Source organism: Rhamphochromis longiceps, linkage group LG5, assembly GCF_057381845.1.
Source record: "Rhamphochromis longiceps isolate RC_006_pf linkage group LG5, R_longiceps_female_GT1.1, whole genome shotgun sequence".
Lineage (NCBI taxonomy): Eukaryota > Metazoa > Chordata > Actinopteri > Cichliformes > Cichlidae > Rhamphochromis > Rhamphochromis longiceps.
The window spans coordinates 30,554,940-30,572,155 of record NC_140561.1 but is presented as its reverse complement, the minus strand read 5'-3'; the positions used below and the strand labels follow the sequence as shown (position 1 = coordinate 30,572,155).

Genomic DNA, 17,216 nt, shown 5'->3' with positions numbered 1-17,216 from the left:
TAGTTTAGAAATGCTTTAAATAGTGCTCTGCCAGTGTACACTCACTAGCCAGTTTTTAGGTACACGTTCAACTGGTTGTTAATATAATTATCTAATAAGCCAGGTAGGCATGTAGACATTGACAAGACAACCAGCTGAAGTTCAAACTGAGCCTCAGAATGAGTTGAAGATTTAAGTGACTGTGAAGGTGGCATGGTTGTTAGTGCCAGACAGGCTGGTGTTCTCACAAACTGGTGATCTGCTTGGACCTTTCTGTACAACCATCCAAGCAGCGTCTCAGTGGGTGAAAATGTCTAGTTGAAGTCAGAGGAGAATGGCCAGATTTAGCACAGAGCATCATTTCAGTCCAGCCGAGTGTTGTTGTTGACCATGTCAATGACTCTTCTAGGCTTCAGTTCTCAATGCTAACAGGGTATACCTAATGAAGTGGCCGCATAAGGTTCACTTGACTGAACAGTTCTCCAGCTTCACTTTGCAGTGCTCAAAAAGTGTTGTTTCACATGATTAATCATGAAACATGGAAATATTAACATGTCATTATGTTAAGTAAACATAATTAAAAAAAAAACTCACCCTTATAATCAGCTGAAGGAAATGAGTCAGTAAAAAGAAAAATAGAAGGATCACAGTATGGTGGAAGGAAAGAAAGTTGTGTGTGTGTGATGTGAGTGAACAGGTGGGTATAACAACACAAGCAGGTTTGAAAAATTCAAAGACATTTATTATTTTATCTCCACACAAAAGATTTCAAAACAATAAACAAAGCAGAGCTGGAAACAAATATTAGATGCTCTGCCTATAAACACGTTTTTCTTGCTTTGAGCAACAAACAATAATAAAGTCCCTCGTGTACAAAATACTATTTTGAGGAGACAGTGAGGGGTGACCACCACCTCCTCTCACTCCTTCTGCTGCTGCTCCTCAGGCAACATCACCATCACCTCACCCTCCATCACCACTTTATCCTTAACAGAGCACGTTACAGCAATGAAGGCGAATGACATCTTAATCTTGCGGACTTCGGCTTCGGCCAGCACCTCCTCTCCAACGTAGAGTGGTGCCGGGAAGCGGATCTCCTGGTACAAGAAGATGCAGCCTCGACCCGGCATCCTGGTGCCGAGCACGGCCGAGATCAGGCCGTTGATGAGGACGCCGTGCACGATAGGTGTCTCAAACGAAGTGGTGCTGGCGTACGCCGGATCCAGGTGGAGGGGGTTGGTGTCACCTGTCAGCTCAGCGAACGCCTCCACGTCACGGGAAGAGAACGCTTTGGTGAGGGAAGCTCGCTGGCCAATGTGGAGTGACCGGCTGAGGTGAGGAGCCGCTGCGATGGAAGACAGCGGTTTATTAAAGACTCGCCTCCACAGGAAACTCATTGCGAAAAAAAGAAAGCTCCTCCGGCCTCAGTCGAGCTGCAGATCCCGACTGTTTCCCGTCAGTGCCAAGAGGAACGGAGACACCTGAACACAGCACAGAGCAACAGAAAGATGGTCTTTATAATGTCTTGGATTAAATATTCCTCAAACACAAATGATGCAACATTACTGCAACATTCCTTAAATTAAAGGAGACCTAACTGAAACCTTTGCAAAATGCACAACTCAAAAATCATCCTTATGAGGCTTGGTCACGATTTTCAGGCTTTAAATTACAAAAATGTTATTGTTTTATGGTTGGAAGCTTGTTTCTATAACAAAAACAAAACAAAAATAATTTTTGCCAATCATAAGTCAAAATTTTGGAGTTTTAATCTCAAAACTTCAACTTTACTGGAAGTTTGGCTCATTTTTACAGGAGTTTTAGTTAGTAAGTCAAAATTCTGAGATAATAATCCAAAGTTTTGACCTACAGAAAGAACAAAATGTTCGTTTTCCATAATGGGCCTCTAGGGGAGAGACAGCGATCTGAGCTGTGGGCCATGCATCTGTGAGCCCTTACAGAGCACCTTGAGAAACAGGATGTTTCTTTTAGCCACACCAACACAATCTTTGCTCACAACTGAAACTTAATTCCACACAGGATAATCCAGCATCAATTGCAGAAGCACCAGCACAAGAGGCTATAGTGCCAAGACATCTAAAAAGAGCGGCCTTGCTGATACAGTCCACGAGACGCTCTTAAGGGGAGATCAGCAACTCTAAATGAGTCCCTTTCTGAAACTTTTTCAGCACACCTTGTATATGAGACAGAAATATAAAAGGGCAACGTCCTATTTAAGTCAACGATGATGTTGCATGCCTCCCAGTCTCTTTCTCATGGTGGTGAACGCCGCATGATTGCAGCCTTGCTATTGTGCGTCACATGAATCCCTACTGATCACCTTATCTATTGTATCCTAATTTAATCTAACAACAGCAGCTACAAAAAGAACAGTTACATATTTTTTGGCACTAATCTGTTTAAAACAGAGTAAAAAAAATACTGCTTCATCCTCTTTAAACCTCATAGTGCACACTTAAAGCAACTTCTTCATTACTTCATTTTAAATCCACAGCAGCAGTGTCCAGAAAAGCAAAATGAACAAGAACAAAAAAAGCTCACGTATCATCTGTAGAGATTAAAGCTGATGCACAGGAACTTTCCTCTTCAGCTCAGGAGTGCGAATACAGAACATTGTTCTGCACAAACATATGTGTAATGCTTCCACACGGACGTAATTTTTTGTGCCTGGCGGCAGACATAATCGCCTCAGAGGTCATGTGGTTCGGGAGGGGCGGTAAAGTATTCACAGCTGATAGTCTCAAGGTCGACACAGAGCTTTGATGCTCGGCACAAAAAACACACGAGACCCAACCATCAGAAACTCTGTGGAAGGTGACTGATTGGTTGTTCACAGACTTGTGGCTCAGAAGCTGAAAATTAGTAAAGAACTTCACTTTGTTCACCTTCATTTGCAAACAAGAGACTATCCTACAGATGTGTATATTACAGCATGTTATACTAGCACAAGAGAGGATAATGTGCATCAAATTAGCAGCTTTAATGATGACAATCTGGAGGAAAAAATGTTAAGATTTTCAGCAAGTTTGGTAGAGTTTATTTTTCTGCAAAATATGTAAACTCTATTTATTTGTCATCACGCGTCACGATTCTTTAGTCTATTAACTTCTCTAGGAGTGGATCACCTCTGAGAAAATTCTTATTATGAGAGAAGAGCGGGGATCAAATCTGCTGACCTGCAGGACTCTGAAGGCACAGGCCTTGTTCTGGTAGGAGCCGAGAAGAGTCAGGGAGCTCCACAGCTTCACCAAACTTCTGCAAACACACACAATAAAAGAAGAAAATGATACCAACAAGTGGTGGTTAGTCTGTTTCAGTTTCAGCTGTCCCCACCACCCCACCCAGCCCCCTTTCTCTCATGGTCGGTGGTCACCTGCTGTAAACACGGAGGAGAGCGGTCAGGGTGTCCTCATCGTACTTCAGGACGTCAAAGTTTAACGCTGCTCCCACCTGAGGAGTGAAAACAAAGTAAGAAAAGCTAAACTGCATCCCTCCACGCTACGCATGAATTAGGACCCTGGATTCAGATAGTTTGGACTATCCAGAACATCTCCCTTTCCTTTTCATCTGCTTCAATCTCACCCTCCACATTCAGCATCTTCCTCCTCTGCACACGTCCAAACCACCTCAGCCTTGTATCTAACTTTTGCTCTAAACTGAGCCTGAGCTGTCCCTCTGATCTACACTCATTTCTAATCCCACCCATTCTGGTCAATCCCAATAAAAATCTAAGCATATTCTGCTCTGCCTTCATTTTTTTTTTTTTTTTTTATTAGTGCAGTTTCACTCATGTACTTTTCATGTATTCTGTCTTGCTTCCATTCCTCTTCTCTCCAGCACATACCTCCACCTGCTCCCTACTCTAACTAGAGATCACAATTTCATCTGTGATCATCTTAGTACATGGAGACCCCTGGCTGACCTCAACTGTCAGTTTGACATTTACGTGAAGATACATTATCACAAAAAACCCAAAAACAAACAAAAACAAGACTGATCCAGATCACCACAAACAAACAGTCACCTCAAAGCTGGGATGAGCCCCACATCTGGTAGAATACACTATATTACCAGAAGTATTCACTCACCTGCCTTCACACGCTTATGAACTTGAGTGACATACCATTCTCGATCCATAGAGTTTAATATGACATCAGCCCACCCTGTGCAGGTATAACAGCTTCAACTCTTCTGGGAAAGCTTTCCGCAAGGCTTACAAGTATGTGTTTGTGGCGGGGTGTGGCCTGCGATGCCGCTGCAGGTGAGATGGACTCTACGGCATCTACAATCTACACCACTACAAGTAGTGGTGTACTTTACAGCACTCCACCCGATGCTTTGCTTGGCCTGGCTGCAGCTGCTTGGCTACGGACACCCATTTCACAAAGCTCTCTACGGACTGTTCTTTGATCTAATCTGAAGGCCACATGAAGTTTAGAGGTGTGTAGAGATTGACTCTGCAGAAAGTCGGCAAACTCTGCACACTAGGGCATAGAGACAGCATTTGCTGACCCCACTCTGTGATTTTACATAGAATACCATTTCATGCTGAGTTAGCGTTGTTCACGCTCGCTTCCACTTTGTTAATACCTCTAACAGTCGACTGTGGAATATTCCTTAGAGAAGAAATTTTACAAGTGGACTCGTTGCACGGGTGGCATCATATTACGGCATCACACTGGAATTCACTGAGCTCCTGAGAGCGACCCATTCTTTCACAAATGTTTGTAGAAGCAGTCTGTATGCCTGGGTCCTTGATTGTATACACCTGTGGCCAAGACAGTTACTGGAACAACTGAATTCATTGATTTGAATGGGCGAGTGAATACTTTTGGCAATATAGTGTATTTAATGCAAATTAATCCTCACATTATACAAAGGTTCTGAAACTCAGGAGAATAAAACAAGTAAAACAAACACAGAAGCTCCTTAACTCCTCACCGGTCTTCATGGTCTCACCTCTCCATACAGAGACTTCAGGCCTGTGATGATGAAGTACTTCAGTTCAACGGCACTTAGTCTGGTTGACTCATCCTCCAGCACACTAAAGACACAGAGGAAAAAATAAAGTGTGCGTGTGTGTACAAATATCAGCACAACATCAAACTCTAAAAATACGATGAGGAACTTACAGGCGGACCTTCAGGTAGTGGTACGGTGAGGCGTTTTTCAACACGACCCGTTGGTAGACAGACGCTTCTTCCTTCTCCTCCACCTGTTTCATTCTATCAGAGCATCAGTGGCTCAGCCTCTGTCTGATGAAGAGCAGCAGGTGGATCAGCTGACTATAAAAAAAAAATCAAAACAGTGGCGCTTACAGAGAGTCTCTTCGTCATGTCTGCATTTTATCGTTAGCCAATAAATACCTGTACTAAAGCAGGAACTGTGTGCGTTACACTTTATTTTCCACAAGCTTGTGAGGGCCTGTCAGTGTGCACTATCAAAGACTTGTAGCAGCAGGTGTTTAAAGCATTTTAGTTACGGGCTGGACCTTTGGACAGCAGCTTTGGGTAACAAAGCTGCTGCATTTACACAAAAGCAAACAACAAAGACAAACAGGAACACCTCAGAGCAAACCTGATAAGCTCTAAAATATTACGTTTTGGGAAGCCCAGAGATCTGACAGTGAAACGTCAATAAAAACACGAGGAAAACTCCGTACAGCCTTTAAAACCCGAAGCTGAAAGCGGCTAACCCTGGACAAGGTGAACCCGTTAGCTTCAGCTAAGTTATTGTAGCTGCTAGCTGATTCTCTGTTATCGACTCCGCACACAGAAATGAAAGTTTTTAATTTGTTCTGAAGTTTAATAAAAGCAGAAGCACTTCACTCACCAGCTGCTAAAACGTGGAGGACACACAGCGTGCCGAGAAGTCCGCAATCCCAGAGAAACGTCTTTCACCAAGGGGGAAGGGGACCCCAGCAGCGCATGCGCAACCAGCTTTTGCAAAGACGCGTAAAACTGCAAGATGGATCACTCTTCGCCACGAGACGGCTTATTTTGTCTTGTACGTTGAAAACCGGATATGGAAGCTTGTTTCTGCCACTGCCACAAAAAACAAACAACAGTACTAACTCTGACAAAATAATTTAAAATTAATTTGTGAGTTTTTGAGTTACTGAATCAACATTTTGAGGTAATAATCCAAATGTTTTTTCTAATGGCTGACATTTTTCTCTATGGAAATAAAAATTAATTATTCATTTATTTTATTTTTTTAATTTCAGGTTGTATTTGACAGGACTTGATTCGTCGCCCTCACAATGTCAAAATAACATTTACAACTTGTGTAACCCTAACCCTAACCTTTCAGTGGTGCTATTAAATAGCATATAGCATATTAAACTTCACAGCTTGAGCTTACATCATTCATCTTCTTCGACACACATCCTGCTTTGATCTTGAGTGGGCCAGACCAGTGAAACTCCTCCTGCTGTCAGTGTAAAAAGAAGTTTAACTACATATTCAGTCCCAGCTGAACTGCTACTTTACTGCAATACATTGCGCAAAGTAGTTCTCTCTACTTTTTTCATCTTATTTTCTTTTTAATCATGTTACTTTTAGTATTTTAATCATGTTTCATCTCTTCAAACACATTTCATTGTAATGCTGACCCTGTACTAACAACATGTGACAAATAAATCTGAATTGCAGGGCCTCGTGAGCAGTGACTACTTCCTGTGCATCTTGAATAAATTACTTGATGTGTTATGTCTTCCAAAATGACAGGATTTTTCAACCAACAATCTTAAACACACAAAATCTTTTAATTCCACCATTTTTTTAAACTTTATATATTAAAGTTAATAGCTAAAGGTTACAAATCACATATTAATCAACAGTAAATGTTTCATTGTAAATTCAGTCTGATGTGTTTTTGTGATGTTAATTATGCAGTCAGTCCACTGCATAGTTCACAAACAGCTGTAAACAGAAGACTACAATGCAGTTTTCTGAAAGTGAAACATGAAAACGAGGATTGATACCATGACATTAAACTCTAAAGATTATGGATATCAGCCGCCTGCAGGGCAGTGAGTAAAAGTCATACAGATGAAAACATCAGGAATATCTTAAAGTAAAGTAATACTTTTGTGCGTTTGTTCAGTTTTTTTTACAGACATAAACGTTGATGTAGAAATCTCATCATACTTCTCCTCTCCTTCATCATCATGAGGTCAGGGGTCGGCGTACAGTTCAAAGGTTTTTCTTCAAGAAACTTTCTTTACGTTGCCATCGCTGACTGCCTGCTCAGACAGGAAGTCCGTGATGAGTTTGGCGGCTTTTCTCGGTCGCTCAAGAGCCACAGAGTGACCACAGCTGTCCAACACCGTCACCTGGCAGTGAGGCAGCGCCCCCTGCAGCACAGCGGCGCCCGAAACGTCCAGCACCTGAGAGTTCAGACAAGTGTGTTACAGCTCTGTGTGACGCTGCAGCACGGCTTTACTGACACACTGAAATATCCCAACACCACATGACGGAGATTTACAGATTTACAGATATTCATGCTCTGTTGTCAATTCGTATAGACTTCCAAATGAAAATGAACTTCGAACTTTACAGCATTAAAAGGCACATTTACAGCCTGGTAGAAATTGTTTTTTATTTCAACAGTACAATTTAATTTTTTTCTATCTTATTAATATGGATACAGTTAAAGTTTAAACTTCTCTCAACAGTGATTCAATAATTTAAATATGAAGGACGTAGTGAGCACAAGTAGATGAGGAGGGCCACTTGGCAGTTCTGATGACCGGCACCCCTAATTTTTATTTTTATTTTTTTAAAGAAGCAGTACATACCCGCAAAGGGCGGAAAATTGGGGCTGAGACATCGTTTTCTAATGATCATCACTGCTGTGGGGTTGTGAATTTACCTGGTCTTCCTTCCCCCAGATAACCTGCAGGGGCACTGTGATCAGATGCATGTTTTCTTGTAGCGAGTGGCGAGACTTCTCCCCAACAATCTCCATGAACACTACACACACACACACACACACAGGGGCAATGAGTTACTAAAGGGAAAATGATTACTGCAGAGTAGAAGTAGACACAATCTGCTTTTCTCCCTGCTTCACTGTCTTTATACAAGTGAGTCATATCAAAAGTGCTTTCCTTCACTAATTAATTTATCTGAAATGTCAAATAGAAAATAATGAAAAAAGGCAGGAGGCAAAGGGTCAGATCAAATCCCTCAGTAATCTGTGACTGTCGATGGAGCACTGCTTGAACTCAATTCACTTCAATATATATAGCACCAAATCACAACAGCCGTTGCTTCAAGGTGCTTTATATTGTAAGGTAGAGACCCTACATTATTACAGAGATGCAAGCATCTCTGCAAGCAACCCAGTAATCATATGACCACCTTTGAGCAACGACTTGGTGATGGTGGGAAGGAAAAACTCCCTTTTAACAGGAAAAAAAACGCCAGCAGAACCAGGCTCAGGGAAGTGCGGCCGTCTGCTGTGACCGGTTGGGGATGAGGGGAGGAGGACAGGACAAAGAGAAGAAAAGAGCAGGTGATGGTGAGCGGACTGACCTTCTTTGTAGAAATCATTGTTTGGGATCCTGTTGGCAAGGAGACCGCTCAGCACCTAACAACACACATGCACACAAATGCAAATAAATAAAAAGAAAGAAAGAAAAGCAACAGCAGTACTGGCAGTGTGACTGAGAGCAGGTATATTGTTACAAGCCTTAAATGCAAAGTGACCCAGAAGTGTCTGTGTGATGGTTGAATTCTGTAAATACTAAAGCAAGCTGGAACATCTTTTGTGGAAAGAAAGGAGGTTCAGAGGAACAAAATATCATACTCTCTAGGATGCTACTCTCTGCATTCATATGCACCTTTTGTAAAGTTATGATGTCTTTTGTGAAGCACTTTGCAATGTGGGTTTATGAAACTGCTCCATAAATAAAGATATTCCCATATCAATGATAAAAGTGAAGTAAGGGTTGCATTATAACTCAGTTCATTGCAGATCTTTCTGTGTGCAGTCTGCATGTTTTTCCTGTCCTGCTTTTCCAGCTTCCTCTAGCAGTCCAAAGATATGCATGTGAGGTTAAGTGATTCTAAACTGGCTGTAGATGTGAGGTAGATAAAATGCTTAAAGTGCAAAGAATAAAGAATAAAATAAAGCAGATGACAGTCTGCAGGATGAATTTGGAAGAGGAAGCTATTAAAAATAAGACAGCCACTGAGAACAGGGTGAAGTATTGTAGTTAAACTTTGGTCAATTTTAGCTTCACCACAGCAAACCGTAAAACCCACAGTCACATTGTTTAAATACTTCAATGTGATTTCTCCTAATTCCTTACAAATTCTCCTTCACATCTTTCCTTGTCTTAATGACGTGAAACTTGTGAAGTCATTTCTACTGTGCCCATGCAGCTCAGCCCTGTACCTGTCGGGGGAGTTTTGGGGGGGTGTTACAACAGAGTCTCAGCATGTCCTCGAGTTCCTGAATGGTGGTGGGGACGAGCGGGATCGACTCATCCTTCTCACCCATCTCCAGCTCCCTCAGGCGACTGATGAACTCCGAGTCCGTCGGGTAAACCAGGCCTGTTTGGGAGAGAAGATGAGGAAGAGGAATTATGCAAACCTGATCATCATCAGCAAATGTAAGGTACGTCTGCTGAGTTTACCTGCCGGGCAAACCAAGGTGACACTGGATAGGTGGGTGGGGTAAGTGGCAGCGTACACCCCTGCGACGTTGCCACCCATTGACGTGCCGACCAGGTGGAAGGGTCTTTTATCGAGACCGATACTCTGCACAAACTACACAGGAAGAAAAACAGAGAGGTGAGTTTTGAAACAGGACAGTAGCTCAGTGCTTCTGCTGTGGTCCAAACCTGGAAGCCTTGCTTTGATTACAAGAATAACCTCCCCCTGAAAGATATCCCAGTGGTTTTTCCAAACTTATAATTATTACAAAGTGTGCAAGTGTCACACACACACACAAATTTGTACAGACCTGGTGGATTCGTTCAACCTGACCGCGGATGCTGTAATCCTCTGGACCGGTGCGACTTGTCCCCTCGTGTCCCGGCATGTCCACACACACCACATGTTGGTTTCTAGGGAGGAACTGGAGGAGAAAGCAAACACTAGTGATGGTAAATTTGATTCTTTTTACTGAATCGAGTTTTAATGAGTCACTCACCAAAGTGAATCGGATTTTTTGAGTCATTTGATTCACTGAGTCAGTTGACCAGAGAGTGCAAAAAATGTACATTTTCACTCAAACTTAATTTGTTTAAGTTTGAGTTGGGGCGGTAATGCGCCTTAACATTGGTTGCCAACCAAGAAGAAGAAGAAGCTGTGAGCCAGGAGGGGGTGAGTGAGTGAGTGATTCGTTCGCTCGCTCTATGATTCAGCACAGGAGGGAGGGGGTTAGTGAGTCCTGAGTGATTCGCTTACGCTTACGATTCAACACAGGAAGGGAGGGGGTGAGTAGCTCAAATGTGCTGTTAGCATGTTAGCAGAGTGATGCTACTGTGAACTGAGGAGCTATTTTCTTGATGTGAGCTTCTACTCACATCTACTTTTTCTTCCAGTTCAGAGCAGAAATGCTTTTGTTAAGAAACTGGCTGTTTCCCCCCCCCCCCAATTTTATTTATAAGCTAGATATATTTCTACTAAGCGAATTAGTTTGTTAACAGAAACAGGGATGAGTCAGTGAGTCAGTTGGGCTTGTGAATCATGATTCACGAGTCAGTAAAGTGATTCTCGAGTATTGAACGATTCGTTCACGAATCGAACATCACTAGCAAACACACCAGAGGCTCACTTACATACACTTCATGACAGAAAGGCTGGAGAATCACCAGTCAAATCTGACAAAATCTGCTTCAACAGTTATAGATTTTTGCTCAAAGGTAAGATTTTACAAAGGGGACAGCTTCCACGTCTCCACACACAATTCACCAACCCTGTGTTTCCAGATTTACACACAGCTGAGCTGAAGTTCCTTTTTTAGCAGTGAAAATGTCACTGTCACAAACATGTACATCTGATGTTTTGATTTATTTTTGTGTAAAAACCTTGACAACAGGTAGCCACATATCCTTGGTGGCAGAGAAGCCGTGGAGCAGCAGCAGTGATGGTGTTGCGCCTCCTGGTGCCCCGCGTGTGGAATAACAGAAGTGGTAATTCCCACTGTGAGAGAAGCGGACAACCAATCCGAGCCTGCGGCGCCAATACCTGCAGAGATTTACAGGTGAGCCGTTATAAAGTCTCATGTTCTGGATGTTCAGTGATTCCTGAGGATTAAACATGAGGCGATCCATCCACTAACATTATGAAATAAATCATGTGATTGTGTAGTCTTTAAAAACAAGATCACTGTTTCTGAATTTTCTCTGACTCTGATCATCACTTTATTTTAGGATTCAGTTCAACATCCTGCAGCTGCACATGGTTTCATATGAAAAGGGTCATTGTGCAGTCAAAACTGGTGTGAGATCACATTAATGGGAAAATCCCCCCACAAAATAAAAGCACACTAGAAAATTAAAGGTTTATCATGAAAAGATGATGACCTGTAGAAATCATTTTATAACTGCTGTTATGAAAATAAGAGTGATGCTCTGCCACTTATTTCCATAGTTTGTTCATGTGATTGTTTAATAATTTATTGTGCAACACTTTGGATATTCATATCAACCACAAATGCAGCTTCATTACTCAACATAAACATAATAAGGTGAATTTCTGCTACCCTTACAACGGTCAGGGTTAAAAAATAAAAACCAAACAAAATAAAAACAGAGGTCAGGAACGGTCCCCGAAATCTGGGACCAAAATGATCTCGACAGATAAAAATAATCTTCTACACAGTCACAGATTCACTGTTAATTCTTTGCACATGTTTTTCTTCTTCTATTACATGTCAGTGAGTCAGCACTTTGTGTGTGTGTGCGTGTGTGTGTAAGACAGAGTGAAGCAACATCAGTAATCCAGTAATCAGCCAGCATGTAGTTTTTTTCACAGCTTAGTCTAAAGTTCAGAAGGAAAGGTCACTGCTTTGGCTCTTTCACAATAAAAGCATTTTTGAAGCTGTATTGGAACACAGGAACTACATTATTTTCATTCAAATGTAACGCGTGTCCAGTTTGTCTGCTTGTTGCTGTTGAAGGCTTTATCTGGTGGGTTTAGTAACTTTGAAGAAAATTGCTTGGAGTAACATTTATTAGATTTATTTTCATAAAAAAATAAGAAAAATGGAAAACCACTGTACAAAAGTGCAAAAGTCCTGAGCCACCAAGTCTTTTTCCTGTTTCCTTATCTTAAGAATGGCTTCTTGGCAGCCACCCTTCACTGACACCATTTCTAATGATACTTCAGTGAACAGTAAAGGGATCAGCCAAAGGGTCAGATGACTCTTATGGTCCTTTGTCAGGTCTTTGCTGGATTTTCCTATTTCTTAAGGACATGACTCAGATACTGCTACGGTTTATCAGCTGTAATTTTTCAGACCTGTAATTTCTTTATTTTTCCCTCATGAAAAGCAGCCAATGTCCAAAGAAAAGGTTTGGAAGACCTCCAGAAGGCTGGACACCTACTGATGATGACCACTTAAAAAAATCACAACAAAGTCTGGCTGCTTGGAAGCAAAACATGAGAAATAAGGAATGACTTGAGACTTTTGCAGAGTACTGTAGGTGGAAAATCTTTTCCATTTCTTCTGCTATAATCCAGTGGTGTGCCTAAACCAAACAGATACAAGTCTAACCCGCCTGTTTGTTCTCTGTGTGTATGTCCTCTATGTGCCTTTACCAGTTGTACGCCTTGAGGAGCGCTCCAGGCCAGAACAGGAAGGAGGTGACGAAAGCGAGCACGGGCACAACCAGGACACCTCCTGCCAGCATTATCATTTTGGCCACATTCAGCTCCATCGTTGCAGCCTCCTTTAAAAAAAAAAAACAGATCACAAACTGCACTCTCAGCTCAGTTTAACTGTAGATAATCAAGCAGAAACTGAATAATTTATTAGTCCCAGACGAAACTGTGTCCTCACAGTTGCTCCAAGACAGTAAGAAGAGTAACTACTAGAAGAGTAACTGTAACTTCGGTCGTTGCTGTGCTTTTTTTGGAAATCGAATTTCCCAGAGGAACCCACCCGAGGGATTAATAAAGTTCTATCTTATCTTATCTTATCTTATCTTAGTGTTATACTGTATAATAATAATAGAAACAGACGCTGAGTACTGCATCCAGAGTACTGAAGTGACAAAAGTCCAGTTAAATCACTCAGTCTTGCCTCAGTCAATGAAACATTTAGCTGTAAACAAACATATAGTCAGGGAAATGTGCTGGTTTATTTATGCCTTTACTCCAAAAAAAGACAAAGCCTAACTTAAGCTGATAAATAAAAAATATTCCCATAGCTTTCCAAAGTTATGGCATCACTTTTTTTTTACTTTTAGTGTAAAAGATCCATTTTTCCACTGCAGAAAGCAAAGGTGGGAAAGCATTTTAAGTGTAATTACATTGCTTATAATAATAAAAGCTTGTAATAAATGAAATTCAACTCACTAAAAATATAATACAAACTTCTTGTAGGTTCCCTTTAAATACATTTTAATTATACTTAAATGCTTTGAAAAAAAAACTGGATGAAAGAGAGCAGGTAGAGCTGAGTGTAAAATATGAACCCAAAACTCAGTAATAGGAGTTGCCTGCTCAACCCAGTGAGCTAAACCACCATATGTTAGCTTGTTTCTTAGCTCTAATTATCAGGCACCTGCGTCCGTGGCTTCCACACAATATGTCATAAATGCAGCATTGAACCAGGCTTGATGGGTCAAATATGGCAACTCATGGTAACAGCAAATTGACACAGCAGTTGTTAATAGTTAACGTCGAGGTATTACTTCCATCTTTCATATACAGTCTATGATTTTGACATGAAATCGCAATTAATGCAAGTGCCACAAAATCAACAGGATACAACAGGTTACTTAACCCACTGAACAACGTCCAGCGCTGCAAGCCCAACCCAGAAAGACACTGAACCTTTGAAGCAGCTGCAAAGTTCACAGTTTCCGGAGAAAGCACCTGTAGGGGGAATGTGCTTAAAAAATAAACTACTTCTACTCGTAATATACCATAGTAATACACAGTAATCGGGATTTGGAGGTTTGCTTTGATGTAGAAATCAGACCAAGTAAAAAAGTTCATTTGTTAGGAGTTTTTTTTAAAGGTTAGAACCGGAAAATGAGTAAAACAAGTTTACATTGAGAAAAAAATGCGGAAGTTTCCTTTAACCGTAACGGTCACAGGCTTAAAGAGACAAACTTCTCTTTTTGAATATTTTGTTCACTGAGGGTTTGATGGTAGAACACCAGATGCAAAGGTTACATTAAAAACTCGTGTCCTTTTAACCTGCTGAAAACGTCACATCGGACATAACGCGGACACCTCAGGCTGAGTACTATAGCGGTTTATCTACACCTGCAGGGTCAGCGGCGCCCTACCTGTCAGGGTCCTCTTCGAGCTGTCAGTGCCGGCTGTCCTCCATTCAGTCCGCTGCTCTTCCTCCTCTTTCACCTAAATTACATAACAGCCTTTCATCCGCACTTAAAGGGATACTGCAGAAGAAAAATGCTGTGCTGCATTCAGGTGCCGTCAGAAGCAGAGGATGTGTGATGTGTGCGAGCACGTCCACAAGAGGGCGCCAACATCTACAGGCAGCTCTTAGAGAACAGCACTGATGCTCCAGAATTTCTGTCGAAGTTAAAGCAATTTATATATTTATTTTCTTCAAATGAATGTTTCAGTTGATTTCTGTCCAGTGTTTTGTGGCTCGGAGGGCTGGCAGCTCCCCAGTTTCAGACTGGGAGGAGACAAAAAGCCTCGGAGGGTTGCATAAGAAAGGTCATTGGCTAAAAATCTGTGACCAACCAAATGTGCTGATGATCCTGCTGTGGTGAGAAAGGAGCAGCTGAAAAAAGATTTAAATAGTGGTCTGAACTGATTGGAGCTCAAGTGGAAAAACACAATGTCAGGATTTAGCAACATATCTGTCACTGCTTGTGTGTAAATGCTAGAAAACGTTCTCCTTCTTTCTTCTTTTGATCATCCAAGGGGCCTTGAACTTTTGCCGTTTTTTTTTTTGGCCAAAAACCTAATTTAAAGGCTGCCAGTCTTCGTGCATTTGCTAAATTATACACTGAAAAGCACTTTATAATAAAAGGAAAGAATATACTTAGGATCTAAATAAGAGGGTTTTAACAGTATGACAGTTGCTAATAATAATGAATTATAATAAAGCAGGAAGTAGTCTGTAATATTGTTTGAAATGTGAAAATAGCTGGAAAAGAGGGGAAAAGTTATAAACTTGTGATTATTTACAATAAAAAGACCTGCTGTGGTGATGACATCGACTTCTGAGCCGCAGAGTCTTCAAGCCAGTTATTATCATCATTTTAACTTTGTATTAAGAAACACTTAACTTGCATTAACTATTTTTGAACCAATCAGCACACAAACACCAGCACTTTCAGTCAGTCATTTAAGTTTGTTGGTTACTGTGAGTGTGAAAAGATCATCAACCTTCTGAATGAACAACTTTTACATTCCTAACAAACTCAAGGAAGCTTTCAATGCTCAACAAACTGATTTTCAGCCATATTAGGGATAATCATGTTGTATAATCTGTGTAGTCAGAGGCTGATATTACACAAAGATGAGCTTTTCTCCCTGCTTACAATGCACACTATTAAAGGCCATAAAACTCTGCAGATCAAATAAATTGTCTCACTTTGGGGCTAAAAATATCCCAATCTGTTTTTTCTTTCATGGTTCAGGAAGCAGCTGTCAGACGGTCAGCTGGGTGATGTAACTGCCCGGGAACGTCAGTCCAGAAACCACAGGAATACCTCACATTCCTGCAGGTAGTAGGTCAGCACACACACAGACACACACACACATATTAGTGGAGTTTTGTAATCCTCAGTGATTCTAATTTTTCTGCCTGCAGCTGGTTTATTTGAGAAAACTACCTGATTTGTTCTTGTGAAATTTTCATTTGCTATGTTTAATTTTTGATGATTAATCAATGTCTGTGTGTCATAGATTAAAATATAGTTTTAGTACAATGAAGAATATTAAATATTTGCTGTTGTAACAAGCAGTCACTGCCAGTCAGTGAAGAATAAGATGCTTTTAACAAATTATCTGTGTAAACATGCATCTAACCTTTATTCAGCCAGGGGGGAAAAGACTCCTGAGAAAAGAAATCTATTTACAACAGTGTCCTGGGCAAGAAAGATGCGGTAATGTAACGGTAAAGTAACGATAATCTAATTACCGTTTTTGCAATAGTAATCCGTTACTTTACTTGTTACTTGAAAAAAGTAATCGGATTACAGTAACGCGTTACAAGTAACGTGGGATTGTTGAGTTTACCTCGTCAGTGGATTATTGTTGAAAAATCTTGCTTTGGAAAGGATTGCCTAACTAACTCGTTGTGTTTGCCTTTACTAGGAATTGGGAGTGGAGTGTGTTTCACAGGAGTGGAGCCACAGTTTGGAATTGGAGTTTGGAGATTGCTGTGTCCTGTGTTTGGGTCTCTTCCTTACCTAAAACCTGACAGAACTATCCAGCCAGTGATGGACCTCGAGCCCATGAGATATCGCTACAGGTGAACTTAGTGGAACGCCATGGAAAGATGTTACAACACATCACCAAAGAGTAGAGTGTACTCCTCCAGGTGGTAACGGAACTAAAAGTCATGTTGGTAACACCACCATCCTCACTATAATCGACTGGTTTTCCAAGGCCGCCCATTTTGTGGCATTGCCTGGATTGCCTACTGCCTTGGGAACCGCCAAACAACTCATCCAACATCTTTTCCAACTGCATGGTGTTCCTCAGGACATCGTCTCGGACAGGGGTCTACAATTCACTTTCCAGTTGTGGAAGGAGTTTTGTTCTGAACTGAGGGGCCAAATCAGTTTGTCCTCTGATTTCCACCCCCAGACTAACAGCCAAGTGGAGAGGGCAAATCAGGAGCTGGAAGCAGTCCTTCGTTGTGTTGCCTTCTCTAACTAGTCCATGTGAAGTGATCAGCTGGCATGGGTCGAATACAGCCATAACTCCATCATGGAGGGTTAGTTGGCTGTGCCTTCCATTCAGTACTATGCACATCGCTCCTGCTGGTTGTAGCGGACCGCAAGGGCAGTTCTCCTCGAGACCATGGAGCGAAATAAG

The 17,216-nt window shown here is 41.4% G+C and overlaps 3 protein-coding genes across 5 annotated transcripts; all 3 read right to left on the bottom strand.

The window, feature by feature from the left end:
- Positions 1 to 699: 699 nt before the first annotated feature.
- Positions 700 to 1,376, bottom strand: LOC146670309 (hydroxyacyl-thioester dehydratase type 2, mitochondrial-like). Its single transcript, XM_085407142.1, has one exon. The coding sequence runs from the start codon at positions 1,374 to 1,376 to the stop codon at positions 900 to 902; it is 477 nt and encodes a 158-aa protein (XP_085263268.1). The 3' UTR covers positions 700 to 899.
- On the bottom strand, positions 1,323 to 5,971 carry rpp14 (ribonuclease P/MRP 14 subunit). Of its 2 annotated transcripts, none has more exons than XM_085407143.1 (6): positions 5,833 to 5,971; positions 5,133 to 5,285; positions 4,960 to 5,044; positions 3,374 to 3,450; positions 3,177 to 3,255; positions 1,323 to 1,460 (listed from the first exon to the last, which is right to left on the bottom strand). In XM_085407143.1, exons 2-6 carry the CDS (start codon positions 5,222 to 5,224, stop codon positions 1,404 to 1,406), a joined length of 390 nt encoding a protein of 129 aa, XP_085263269.1. In that variant the 5' UTR covers positions 5,225 to 5,285; positions 5,833 to 5,971; the 3' UTR covers positions 1,323 to 1,403. The 2 variants fall into 2 exon arrangements, with proteins under 2 accessions (XP_085263269.1, XP_085263270.1); XM_085407144.1 differs by having other exon boundaries at positions 5,133 to 5,255; positions 5,833 to 5,934.
- Positions 5,972 to 6,738: 767 nt separating this feature from the next.
- Positions 6,739 to 14,820, bottom strand: LOC146670307 (monoacylglycerol lipase abhd6-A-like). Of its 2 annotated transcripts, none has more exons than XM_085407140.1 (9): positions 14,480 to 14,820; positions 12,780 to 12,910; positions 11,045 to 11,204; positions 9,976 to 10,089; positions 9,647 to 9,779; positions 9,406 to 9,563; positions 8,541 to 8,595; positions 7,876 to 7,976; positions 6,739 to 7,390 (listed from the first exon to the last, which is right to left on the bottom strand). In XM_085407140.1, exons 2-9 carry the CDS (start codon positions 12,896 to 12,898, stop codon positions 7,211 to 7,213), a joined length of 1,020 nt encoding a protein of 339 aa, XP_085263266.1. In that variant the 5' UTR covers positions 12,899 to 12,910; positions 14,480 to 14,820; the 3' UTR covers positions 6,739 to 7,210. The 2 variants fall into 2 exon arrangements, with proteins under 2 accessions (XP_085263266.1, XP_085263267.1); XM_085407141.1 differs by lacking the exon at positions 14,480 to 14,820 and adding an exon at positions 13,973 to 14,291.
- Between the last annotated feature and the right edge of the window lie 2,396 nt (positions 14,821 to 17,216).

Bases quoted from the DNA above. Each gene is read 5' to 3' on its own strand.
- LOC146670309 (XM_085407142.1), bottom strand. From the start codon at position 1,376: ATGAGTTTCCTGTGGAGGCGAGTCTTTAATAAACCGCTGTCTTCCATC.
- rpp14 (XM_085407143.1), bottom strand. From the start codon at position 5,224: ATGAAACAGGTGGAGGAGAAGGAAGAAGCGTCTGTCTACCAACGGGTC. The intron at 5,045-5,132 runs GTAAGTTCCTCA...CTGTGTCTTTAG, and splicing joins CACTACCTGAAGGTCCGCCT to TGTGCTGGAGGATGAGTCAA. The intron at 3,256-3,373 runs GTGACCACCGAC...GTGTGTTTGCAG, and splicing joins CTCCTCCGTGTTTACAGCAG to AAGTTTGGTGAAGCTGTGGA.
- LOC146670307 (XM_085407140.1), bottom strand. From the start codon at position 12,898: ATGGAGCTGAATGTGGCCAAAATGATAATGCTGGCAGGAGGTGTCCTG. The intron at 11,205-12,779 runs GTAAAGGCACAT...AAATCTCTGCAG, and splicing joins CTCCTCAAGGCGTACAACTG to GTATTGGCGCCGCAGGCTCG. The intron at 9,564-9,646 runs GTAAACTCAGCA...TCTCCCAAACAG, and splicing joins CACCTTGGTTTGCCCGGCAG to GCCTGGTTTACCCGACGGAC.